Genomic DNA, 13,063 nt, shown 5'->3' with positions numbered 1-13,063 from the left:
GAAACTAACTGCAACGTGTAAGGTATGGCTAAGTTAGAGCGGTACAGAAGATTGCATAGACGCTCGCAAGTTTACGACATATGAGGACTTCAAACCTTTCTTTGATATATCTAACCTTTTTTATAGAAGATAACAATTTTAGATTTTATCGGTTGTGCAGATTTTGTGCTTTTAGGTTTTATAAAAAACTCGAGCTGTACATTATAGACTTCACCAGATGATCAGATGTATTCAGTTGTTACGAAAGTGGTAAAGAGATATATGCGATAGATTGAAGAATTTTTTACATCCAGCCTCGAGAGATTAATTGTAGTTTAGTAACCAAGTACATTGTTTTCTTGTAGCTGACGTGTATTCAATACTTGCTCAAATCTCCAGCGTTGTCTAGTTTAGCCTAACATCGTTGATGGTCACTTGCAACTAAATTTTCCACATACTCCACAGGAAGCGACCTCCAGGTTTGGTGGAGTAGCCGAATAAAATATATAATAATAATTGACGTTTTTCTTGATATTTTGGCTTCCATTAAAGCCCAAACATCTCTTTTGGATTGGCGTCTGGTGACTGTGATGGTCAATATTTAAAGTAACAATATGGGGTTTTTTGTTGCTATTGAGTACTGAGTATGCTTTTATGTTTCGGATCATTGTCTTCTTGCAGCATCCAATCATTGTTATTTTTGCTTTAAAGAGTTTTATCTGACTTCAGTTAACTCTTTTTATGCAATTTTATCATTCTAACGCCGTTGAGGTTTTCTGTGAAACACCTCAAAACCCCAAATCCATGAGCACAGAAGCATCCGTAAACATGCACCTTTTGGGGGGCTTAACACTTCTTTAAATAAATGTTTGCCCTTTGCTTGGCCAAACATTACATCGTTTTATATGTCACGCGATTCTTCCCTCTTCCTAGCTTGTCATCTACGCTTCCCGTTTCGCCATAATGATCAGACCACCTCTTCACAAACTTACAACTCGTATTTAAATACTTTGCAGTTTTTTATACTCTCGCAACCTGTTGCTACAGAGTATAATAGTTTTGTTCACCTAACGGTTGTTTGTATCACCCAAAACTAATCGAGTTAGATATAGGGTTATGTATATATAAATGATCAGGATGAAGAGACGAGTTGAAATCCGGGTGACTGTCTGTCCGTCCATCCGTCTGTCCGTCTGTCCGTCCGTCCGTTCGTGCAAGCTCTAACTTGAGTAAAAATTGAGATATATTTACGAAACTTGGTAGACATGTTTCTTGATACCGTGAGACGGTTGGTATTGCAGATGGGCGTAATCGGACCACTGCCACGCCCACAAAACGCCATTATTCAAAAACAAGTAAATTGCCATAACTAAGCTCCACAACAAGATACAAAACTCTTATTTGGTATACAGGACCACAATAGGGAGTGGCATCTTCAGTTAATTTTTTTTTTTAAGTGGGCGTGGTCCCGCCCCTAATAGGTTTAATGTGCATATCTCCTAAACCGCTAATGCTATAATAACAAAATTCACTGCAAGCAAATTTTTTTAGAACCTCTATCGACGGTGTGAAAATGGGTGAAATCGGGTGGCAATTCCGCCCAATCCCCATATAACGGTACTGTTAAAAACTACTAAAAGCGTGATAAATCAAGCACTAAACACGCCAGAGACATTAAATTTTATCTCTGGGATGGTATGAGATGACTTTATAGGAACCGCGTTCAAAATTAGACAGTGGGCGTTGCACAGCCCACTTTTAGGTGAAAACCCATATATTGAGATCTGCTTAACCGATTTCAGCCAAATTCGTTCTTTTGATATTTCTATGTCATAGTGCGAAAATGGGCGAAATTGGACTACAACCATGCCTACTTCCCATATAACACCATTTTAAATTCCATCTGATTCTTTCACTTTCCACTATACAAATCAGGCAACAATGACTGTATCGGGATAAAACTTTGTGTGAATAATGCGATTAAAGTATGCCACCTTGTGGCCAAAAATTGTCTAAATCGAACCAAAACTGTTCAAGCCCCTAAGTACTAAATATGTGGACCCCAGTGCCTATAGTTGACCTTCTACCGAAAATATCAGTCAATCCACAAAGAAATCTCAAACGAGTATACTATTTGACTTTGCGAGAGTATAAAATGTTCGGTTACATCCGAAATTAGGCCTTTCTAACTTGTTTAATAGTAAATTCGGGATCCTTAGGATATTACGTTAGAAAGGCTGCTTCAAACCTTTTCTTATACTGAGCACTCATTTTTCTTATTTCACGGCACGACCGGACATATTACAAAGATCAACTGGCCGAATTATACGCGTCAGTGATCGCAATTGAAGGTGTTTTTATTTGCAAAAGAATAAACACAGTTTTCCGCGAATTGATCACGCGAAGGAAAAACGTTATCTTTTGAGCTCACTATATATATGTATGTACTATGCTCTAATTTCGGTATCCTTCAGAAACACTCTAGAAAAGGTGCGTAGGTAAAATGGGAGTTGTGGAGGATTGTGTAACTGTGCTTGACTAAAATTGGTCGAATATTTTATAAGATATTTGTAAACCCGGACATATACTTGTATGTAATCAAAAATCATGACAATAGTATGATTTTTAACAAATTTTTAACTTTTAAATAGTGTTAGTTGTTTGTTTACGCTTTTTAGTATGAAATAAAAAAACAAAAACCCTCCAGCAGTTAAAAGTGGTTTATTAAATATTTGTTATAGTGTAATTTTCCATAGGTGGCACCTCTAGAAATAAGTTTAAATAAAGCCTGGTTGATTACGCTTATGACCCATTGTAAAACAACTTCGGCTTGACTTTTCTACGATAGTTGGATATATAAATGAAAGGTTTTCTACTTACTTTCCCTAAGTATTTTCAGCTTAAACTTAACTTCTTCCATTTTCAATAGATGGCAACTCCTAAATAAATGTAAATAAAGAGTTCCCAAATTCTTAAGGAATTCCCCATCTTATGTTAGGCCTACATTTGGAAGTATTTTTTTCAGTTTAACTTTAGTACATCTCATATTTTTTAGAATTATGTTTTTAGCATTGTTAGCTTGACACACATATAATTCTTTACGCTATGTCGAACATGAAGACTTTTCGATTTTTTTTTGTAATCTTTCTTTTTTTTAGATTCGCATCGATGCCCAAATTCTATTATGTATTTTCGAACTTCTTTCGAAAAGGGTGATCGACCCATGTTTAGACGCATAACTTGAGAACACAATTAGGATTTCGAAATAAAGTACAGTCATATTCAATTTTTTTCGAAAGTTAATAGTGACATTTAAACTATTCGTCCAAGTATTTTTTGAATTTTTAGGGAACAATATCACTTTTTATCGGGCAGGACGAGCTGTATTTGACAAGAGATAAATTCTATTCGATCTCATAATTTTGATGTACATAACCTCTACCTTTCTTTATATTTTATGATACTGTAAACAACCGTTATTTGAACAAAACGATTACACTCTCCGTGCAATATGTTGCGAGAGTATAAAAACGCATTAAAGCGATAAGCAGCTGTAGAGTCAAGGCAAAACTAATACGTTAATGTTAAGGCTTGCGAGTGCAGGCAGACAACGCTCGCCACTGAGGAAAAGGAGGAAAGGAGAAAGAGGGCGAGAAAAGACAGCAGGCAGCTGGTGCGTCGCACTGCATGAAAAAAGGCCGACATATTTTCTTGAAATAACTTTTAATGTTCTCTTCGACATTCAGCGCTGGGAAGACACTGCCACTGTCTACATGAGTGTTAGGATATGAGAGTATATGTGTGTTTGTCACCCTGTATTTTTTATCTCTCTTAATATAAACCTTGATAGCATTACAATTTCAAGTATGTGCTTCCACATTTCTTCTCTCGGTTGCATACCTAACAGTATTTCATTTCAATTAGAAGTTCTAATGTGTGGCAGCAGCTTTGGGGACACACAGTGGGAGTGTAGATTGAGTATAGGAGGCGGAGAGAAGAGCAGGGTAGCGCCGCGGAATTGATAAGCGTGTAGCTCGTCTAGCTGTCTACGAGAGTGCCCTCTTATTGTGCGGTTTGTCATGTTGTCTACTGGTTTATGCGCCCTGTCTGCCTCGCCGCGACCATAAAGCAGCTGGTTTTGTGGTATGCCACATAGCTTTGTTTCCACGAGTGGCCACTTGATTCTTGCTGCTAACTAACAAGGCTGGTAGGGAGGCAAGGCTACGTAGCGTAGCATAGCAGCGCAACAATAAAAATAAAGGCGAAATGCGGAAAGCGCAAAGTGCGATATCAAGTGGCATTGTGACCTAAGTAGCAAGCAACAAATATTTTTTGCCGTCGCCAGAAGTTTGTTAATGCGCAACAGTTTGATTTTTCCTCTTCTTGTGTTTTTTTTTTGTTCATTTTTTTGTTTTAGCTTCTTGTGACTTGTCTACTAGATTTTATTGCATTTGCGATTTATTATATTATTTTTGTGTTGCTTTTGTGTTATTCGCCACTATCAATATTTCGCGGGAATTTCAGTGCCTTTGCAATAAACGTTTAGATAATTGAATGAGGTTCTTTAAATTGCATTAGTTCTTATCTCTTTATCTAAAATACGAGAGGGAGAAATGTTAAAAAGTAAGAAACAGATAATACGGAGCTCGGGAGAGAGCGTAACACGCTAAAATGAAGTATTGTATAAGGAAACTTTGAGGAAAATGTTTTTTTTATAAAGGCTACAGAATATTTGATTAACAGCTGAATCGATTTTGAGAGTACAGTGTCAGTCAACTAAATGTTGGTTCAAAAAAAGAAGCTGTTTGAACGGGTTCTATGATAGATCTGATCGGGTATACGAAAGGAGGCCTTCGTATGTACACGTAGGGTCTATGATAGACTTATATCGTATTAACATAAATATTCGGTCTGAGTAGTGTCAATTTCAGTGAACCCGAACTCTCGATCTCTAGGCCATGAAGTAACTATTCCTCTGGCATTTTCGTTATCTTGGCCACAATAAATGCTTTGATAAGCTGATATCTGAAAGAGTGAGCTTCATGTGTTTAAGTCTTGATCTCACAAACGCGGACAATCAAGTAGGAAGTATTATCAATGGCCTGTTAGAACCTTCGCTAATAGAGAGAGTTTAACCTTACTGAGGTCAAAGAGCTGACTGGATCCACAACAAGCTCTTGCATCGACTTTGGGCCAAAAGATGTCTTGCGGCGCAAGAACCGATGGTAGCCCAGCGCTGGCCAAGCTCCCGCGAAGTCCATCTATCCAGTGGTAGAACGCACCAAGATAGCGGAGCACCGGCTCGTTTTAATTCTACTGACAGGGTGGTAGGGTGCCTTTTCTTGGCAGCATGTCAGCTTTGCAGTTAACTGCGATTCCGCTGTGGCCTGGCAGCCGTACTAGTCTCATCACAAAGTGACTTGTTGTCATTGATAGAGAGGTTTGGCATTCCTTAACTAGCCTTGAACGCAAAGTTAGTGAGCTCATTAGCGCCCTAAATTACATCCCAAATAAGACTGCTACTTGTACTTAGAGTATTGTAAGTATACGTTGTGCCAGAAACTCGAGTTTAAGGTTTTGTGCTTAGAAAGAACTGTTGGATTTTCCCCATGGGGTGTTTAAGGGACGCAGAGATTGATTATCTTATTAATGTGGTCAAAGTTTTTTAACATGCAATTATTTTTGCGGGAATTTTTCGTAAACACTAATAAAGTGGGGTCTAAATTGATTTTCTTAAATGTGCTTCTGAGCTTAACTGGACATTTTTTAAACGAACTTTGAAGGCGTACAAAGTGCAATGAAATAATCTGGTCGAAGTTCTTAATGTACACACCAGGGGTGGAGTTTAATAAACATAAAACAAATACGTTCAAGGTGAGTTTACGGATTTTTTCTGAGTTTATATTATGTTAATTCTTTAACTATGAGAAATTATTTTTTATTGAAAAGCAGGGTTGCATTTTATAAATAAAAACCCTAAAAGGGGAGTTTAAAGTAAACCTAGAAGTTGTGCTTTCTTGTTTAATTTTACATTATTATTATTATGCATACAATTATAAACTACAAAAATAGTCAAAATTTTAAATAAATTTTTCCTTACTTGCCAATTGTGTTAAACAATTTTGTTAAAAGCAGGGTTTGATTTTCCATAAATAGAAAGAATTGTGTTTAACTAGAATTAAATAAAAGGTTTGGTACAATAGTTGAGAATACCGTCTTCAGCTAAACTTCTAAATTGTCTCAGTTATGATAAACTCGAGTTTGTTAGCAGTATTAAATCCGAGCTTTTTACCATACTCTACGGATTGTTTTACGTCTTTGCGCTTACTTAGTTTGGTCTATTAACATAATAAGCTATATTTTTTTATCAATTCCGATAATGTTAATTTAATCATCCCATTTCTTATTCATTTTGACATCAATATTTATTTACATATCCTTTATGCCGTTATAGATAACGAACTAAATAGACCTTGCGTGAGATATTTTGCTCCGAGTAAAAAAAAACCAAAAAAATCTGTTGTATAATATCGTTATATTTACTGCTTCTCGTCTATTATCCTATTTTAGAAGCCGCGTCCTTAACACACTTAACTTTCAGAGATTTCTATCTGCGCGCGCTAAGGCAATTCATCTAAGTATCTTTATTTATAGCAAATCCTCAATCCAAGTATATTTCAGCAGTTAATCTTCTACGGTTTATTGATTTCGGCGATGTCTTTTGCTAAGTGCTACTTATTTAAAATCCCATATTTTGCTCGCTCAGAGGAAAAAAAATGGTGAAAATTGTCTGTTGCGCCTCAATGTAGGAAAGCTTTTATGAAGACCGCGTGCTTACACGCCCCGCTGTTGACAACAAAGAGCAGACTACTCACACATACACACAAATAAACTCACACGCACAAATTCCAGTCAATTGATAGCTTCATATGCTGGTGGTTGTTCGCATATCTTTCGGTTTTTGCGGCTGTCAGTTTTAATGTCAAATTTGTTTATGTGCTTGAGGTTATTTTCCATGTATTTTTTTCTGTTTTCTTTTTATTTATTATTTCTCGCTTAAAATTGATTTCACATTGATTATACCGTTAAGCGCTCTTAAGCTGACAGGTATGTAAATTATTTGCCTTTGCTGGTCTACAAACATATTTGCTGTTATTGGGATACACACATATATACTTAAATGTGTGTGTGTGTGTAAGTATTCACTTTTAATATGTGACATACTTGAGCTTACCTTCAGATTCAGGCGTGCTCGTCAGGGTGTTGTGATTGCCATGAGAAGTGGCGCAGCTGAAAAAACCGAGGATAATTAACGTGCAGGTAAATTCACGCTTTTATTGATGTGTTAAGTTAAAGCCGAAACCTTGTAGGAAAAAACCATGTTTCGATCGGCATTAAAATATAGGGTATATTAAGTTTGCGACGAAGTTGGTAACACCCAAAAGAAATGGTCGGAGACCTTATACATACCTGTACATATTCTTATGTAAATGATCAGCATGAGTTGATTTAGCCATGTCCGTCTGTCCACCCGCGTGCCTGTATATACGCGAACTAGTCCCTCAGTTTGTGAAATATCAATCTAGAAATTTGCACACGTCCTTTTCACTCCAAAAAGCTGCTCGTTTGTTGGAACCGCCGATATCGGTCTGTCTGACAAATTTTTTGAATTGACAAGGTATCGCCACGAGATCTGGCATATATTAAGATGCAAAGCATTGCTAGAATCCGAAGAAATTGTTCAGAGCGAGCCACTATAGCATATAGCTGATATACAAGCTGACCGCTAAAAAATCAAGGTAAATAAGTAAGTGTACGGTATCTTTTGTATTTGTATTATAGCTTGGTGCTTTAAGACGACTTCATTCAGTCTAAGATATATTGCCTAAGTCTCCAGAAAATGGTTAAGTGAGAAAATAGTATTAAGGAGAATCATTGTCTTCCCCACAGCAATTGAAATGAATGCAAATATACTGTACTCAAATGGAACATAAACCTGAGTAAAATCAAACCATAACTTCCAAAGCCAGAAGTTGTTTGCTTCTTTATAGGTTCCTGCATTGGGTCTATAACTGTTCGTTCGGTTGGTTTTCACACGTTTAATTAAGAAAAACAACTACAATAGTATTATTCAAAGTATTGCCCATCTAAAGCTTTAACATTTTCCCATCTTTCTGGCAACTAGTGGATTCTATCCCAAAAGAACTGCGTCGGCTTGGCGGCCGAGAATTAATAAGTTAAATTGTTGATACGCTGTTCTGATGTGAACCATATTCCAGGGAAAGCGTCCTGCATTAACCGGAACAAATGGTAGTCCCAAGACCCAAGGTCTGGGCCGTCAGGCGGGTAAGACAAATTCAATTCGCAAATTTTAGGCGTTTCGCCCAACTCTCGCTTCAATTTGATGAGTTGTTGTCGTTGGCGTTGCTTATTAATGGTTTTCCACCAAATGGATTAATTTTTCATCCCCAGTTACAATTTCATGCGAAAACTACTTCATTTTGTAGCGTTTAAGAAGCATTTCTAATTTCCTTGTATCTGGCTGGTTTTAAACGTTGGAACGTTGTCAATCAAAGATGAGTCTTCACTCCATGGTTTTAATGTTTCCATCGAGTTATGCGTCCAGTTCCTCATCTTTCAATTTTTTTAAACGCCGAGGACGCCAAAATCCTAACTTTTAAATCGTTCAAACCACTTTTGGCACGTACGTTAATAAATAAGAACGTCCCGCAAAAACAGTTTTTCAGGCACGAAGTTCTACTGTCTATCTTTTTTGCGGCTAACCCAAACAAGTTCATCCGCACTGTTGGCGCATTTTTTATAGTAATGAGACTAGTAAGGGTCTAGCTTCCACTATTTTTTGGATGAAGCGTTTATTTTATCGCCTGGCTATACGAGATCCGTGCAAGATATAGGGACTTTTTCGTCTCATATATTGCAATTAAATTCGTTATTTTCCGCCCGGACTCCTTTTGTTTTAAACCATATTACCTATTTTTTTTTTACCAGGTACATGAATACCTAACCTCAGTGAAATCTTATATTTAAATATAAAAATCTCGTTGTTCATGCTCGGTAATACTTACATACAGACTTAAGTTAAAGGAAATGCTGGTAGAGTCACTTACATCCTCGTAAGATACTTACATACCATATATGTACATATAGTTAGTTGACTTATGCATATGTGTGTAAGTAAATTTTTATTAAAATATTTTCAAGAGACGATTTACATGAAATGGTTAAATGAAGTCATGTCTTAATGAAATCATGATAAACCTTTTTTTCCTACATTGGTTCAAGCTTTTTTATTTTCGTATGACCTTTTGAGTTTACTTGAAATTTTGTAGTTCTAATGAAATTTCGACTACGGAATCGTTGAAAAATATTGCAGAAGTGATTCGAGGAGTCTACTTTATTACGAACAAAAGTACTTGACACAAATGTTACCATCGAAAAATTAAAAAGGAATTACAAGTATTTGAATGCGTCGTGTTGGCTTCAGAGAGGAGAGATATGAAAATTGAATTAAGCGTTGCTATGCTTTTGTTGGCTCAAAAAAGGCCTGCTTTTAAGGCGTTAATATATATTTGTACTAAAATAAATGAAAATGTTTTTTTTTTTGTAGAGCTAAAAATTGCTTAGAGTTAGCATAAAACTGTAAAGTGCGTGATCGCGGATATTAAAGCTTAGCTTATGCGTAACAAAGTAAAGTAACACAATTCTATTGATTGAAAGCCTATAAATTATACAATTGTTTCTTTAAATTTATCAATGTTGACCTCTGTTCATGTCACCAGAAAGCTAAGAATATGCTGTTCGCTAATGAAAACACCACGCTTGTCCTCCACTCCGTTTGCTGGACGATTAGGTTTATAACTGACTAAGGCTTGACTACAAAATACGAGTAAATGCTTACAATTTGTATTGTACCACATTGATTAGCAAAAGTCGCTTAACGAAACTACTAAAGCAGCACAGTATAATCCTCGAAGTTTTCGATTATACTTCTTTGCTTGTATCATCGAAAGTACTTAGTGGACTTACATGGGTTTCCTCGAAAAAAGATATGTTTTCAATAATTTTTTATTTTATAAAGAATTAAATATTTTATTCAAACTTCTAATTATTCTAAAGACACATATTTTACTAATATTTTGTAAAACTTTCAAATGAAATTATTAAAAACTCGTCCATTGTGACGTCTATTCCGGCAGTCCCTCGGGAAAGAGGTGCCTCTCGTCTTACAGGATCATGTGAATTAAAGAGAAAAAAATACGAAAATAGTGAAGATTTTATTTAAATTGTAAACATTCATTAAAGGTCAGCAAACACAATATCAGACAATTTAATATTATAGTCGAGCAATCCTCTCATAAGCCGCATTACTTGTTCATATTATTTCATTATATTGAGAAATCAAATCTCTGAGTCTTAAGTTCGCCACTTATTTAGTTGAGCTGCACGTATTATTTTTTGGCCTACTACTTCTTAATTTTCTTACCTTATCTCATTTGATATTTGAATATGAGCGTTTTCGGACCATAAGTAGGGTTTTTGATAACAATTCTAATGCAGCATAACCTAACGGAACTTCCTCCAATATTTGTCCCAATCATTTGAATGATTTTATGCGAAACTAGTAATAAAAATGATGTAAAAGATGCTAAGGGCGTATGAGTAAACCTTTTCTGCAGATCTTTGCTATAATTGCATATTTGCGTTTCCAACTTTATTTTTCCTTATCAAAAGATTTAATAAAAAAATTTTCCATTTCTTTCATTTGCAGAGTCCCATTTTCCACTGTGGTTTTCATTAGGCAAAACGTCAGCGTGTTGTAAATCAAACGTCAAAACCAATGTTGGGTAAATTCACATCGAATCATGTGCAGGTGTATCATCAGTACTCGCGTACCATCTCTGTGAAGAAGCCAAAGAAGGTAACATTTACACACATACTCTCATAAACATATATATTTTTTTTACATATTTACACATAATAACGGCATATTGCGAAATTCTCATGCCACACAAACCACACGAAGTTGGCTGTGAAGCAGAATACGACTAAAAAAACATTAACTATTAATGTTTGTCCGAGAGGTAAAAGGTATTTCATTGTATTAAAAACTCGTCATTATCTGCGTATATTTTATTAACTTTAAAAAAATAAAACAAAATAATAACAACAACAGCCTATATGGTTCGCACACGATTTAACACATTTACTAAAAATTAAAAAAAAAAACATGGAGAAATGGAAATTTATAGCAAAAGTGTTCCTGTGTTGAAATTGTGTTTTTGTCACTTTAATGACTACTCATGCGCTTAAAAGCGTGTACTTTTAAATGTTATGTTAGCAAGAAAGAGTAAATAGTGAAAAACATTGTGCATTGTGTGTTGCTGAAAAACACGTGTTTTGTAAATTAACTCATACAAACTGTTGTGTTGTCCTCTGTTCTTCGTTTTATGCGTGAATTTTACTAACAAGCGCGCTCGACGTGCGCCACTGCGTATGCGTAACATTTAATTAAATGACGAACAAGTGAAAAAAGGTCAAGAAAATTTTTTTAAAATTATTTAAAGAGTGCTACAATATTTTTACAATGGAGATAGAGTGTACGGCAATATGTCTGATGACACTTAAAGTGTTTTACGGAAAACTGGTACACATTTTTTACTTGAAGTTACACTAATGTGGGTTAATTTGCTGAGAGCTATTTTATGCAGACTACTCAACCAAATATTGGACGAATATTGGCAGAAATGAGAAATAGTATTTAAAAAACAACGTTGTGCTATAATATAAGGACATTTGCAACTGAAATATACTCTTTTGCTTCGAAAGCTCCTTCAACTTGCAGCGTTAACAATATTTTGGGGCATGTAACACGCCGTGGGACTTGAAAAGAGAAAAATATTAGACTTGATATAGATATTTGTTTCGAAAGCTGCTTCAACTTGCACCAAAAATATTTTTTAGAACTTATAAATTGTCGTGCAGTTTCGAAATAGTGTTGAGCAAAATTAAAATTGGTTACACATTTTTTTTTTTCAAATTACGCTTACAAAGTGCAAACTTGCAAAAAAATATAGGGAGATAAATCCAATTAACACAGAACGTGGAAAAATAGCGGTGCAATATGTCTGCAACGCGCTAAAAATGACATATATACCCACACACATGCAATGAAATCTCTTTTTTCACATGCGACACCGCGTCTAGTTTTTGCACAATCTCCAAATTCCACAGCAAAACTACTCAACGTGAAATTATCATACCTTGAACTCATTTTCCATTTTGTTTTTTGCTTTCGTTACTCATTTCTGCTGTGCATTCGGCATAAAGAACTTCCACACAGACATGCCATAAAGCACAAAGGCTGCGTCGCCTACCAACTGTAATACAGGTACTGAACAGGAGCGGAGAACACGAGTGAAGGAAAACAAAACAGAAATAAGAAGAAAAAAAATTAACAATAAACAAAAAGGAAGGTGCAAGCAATCAACCGACGAAGCACTAGGCAAACCAGCCAGCGTATACTACGAAAGTAAATTAACACTGCAGGTGTGACACTGCTCAAAACAACGTACAACGTCAACTGTCGCACACACACATTAAGTTGTATGCAAATCGGCTCAGCGGCATTTATAATTGTTGTTGCACGCTGATAGTCGGTTGCGACGTGTCATCATCATCATCATCATCATCACTAAAATCAACACCATCTCAATAAGCAGCTACAGCGGCAGCAACATTCAACGCATACAACAACACCAACTACAGTACCAACAATAACAGCCTTACTAGTCTCGCTTTAGTGTGTATTAGTGTTGGTGCGCACGACAAGTCGCTGCAAAGATTCCGCAATATTCGGTGCTTTGGCGTTGGAATATGTTGAAGCAGAAGCGCCAGGCAAAACAGAAGCCAAAAGCAAAGCCGGTAAGCATTGTTCCAAATGTAGTTTGAGTAGTGTAATGCGACATGCAACATGCAACAAAAAATATCCATTTATATATTTACCGTATGCCACCCATTTTTATATTTGCTACAATTTGAAATCCCTACCTTCTTCCTTCTCCTC

At 36.0% G+C, this 13,063-nt stretch overlaps 1 protein-coding gene across 6 annotated transcripts in view; it reads left to right on the top strand.

The window, feature by feature from the left end:
* The window catches only part of Trpm (transient receptor potential cation channel, subfamily M), a 240,780-nt gene that overhangs the window by 82,031 nt on the left and 145,686 nt on the right, over positions 1-13,063 (top strand). For 3 of the 6 annotated variants that reach the window (XM_036362721.2, XM_070108436.1, XM_070108434.1), the window contains exons 1-2: positions 10,770-10,918; positions 12,328-12,921. In XM_036362721.2, coding sequence (XP_036218614.2) covers positions 12,874-12,921 — 48 coding nt within the window. In that variant the 5' untranslated portion in view covers positions 10,770-10,918; positions 12,328-12,873. Of the gene's footprint in view, positions 1-10,768; positions 10,919-12,327; positions 12,922-13,063 lie in introns of those variants that run through there. The other 3 variants (XM_070108438.1, XM_070108439.1, XM_070108437.1) reach the window with 1 other exon arrangement.

The sequence above is a fragment of the Bactrocera oleae genome, chromosome 4, assembly GCF_042242935.1.
Source record: "Bactrocera oleae isolate idBacOlea1 chromosome 4, idBacOlea1, whole genome shotgun sequence".
Classification (NCBI taxonomy): Eukaryota; Metazoa; Arthropoda; class Insecta; order Diptera; family Tephritidae; genus Bactrocera; species Bactrocera oleae.
Note: the sequence above shows the minus strand (reverse complement) of the source record. Positions and strands in the feature narration are given on the sequence as shown.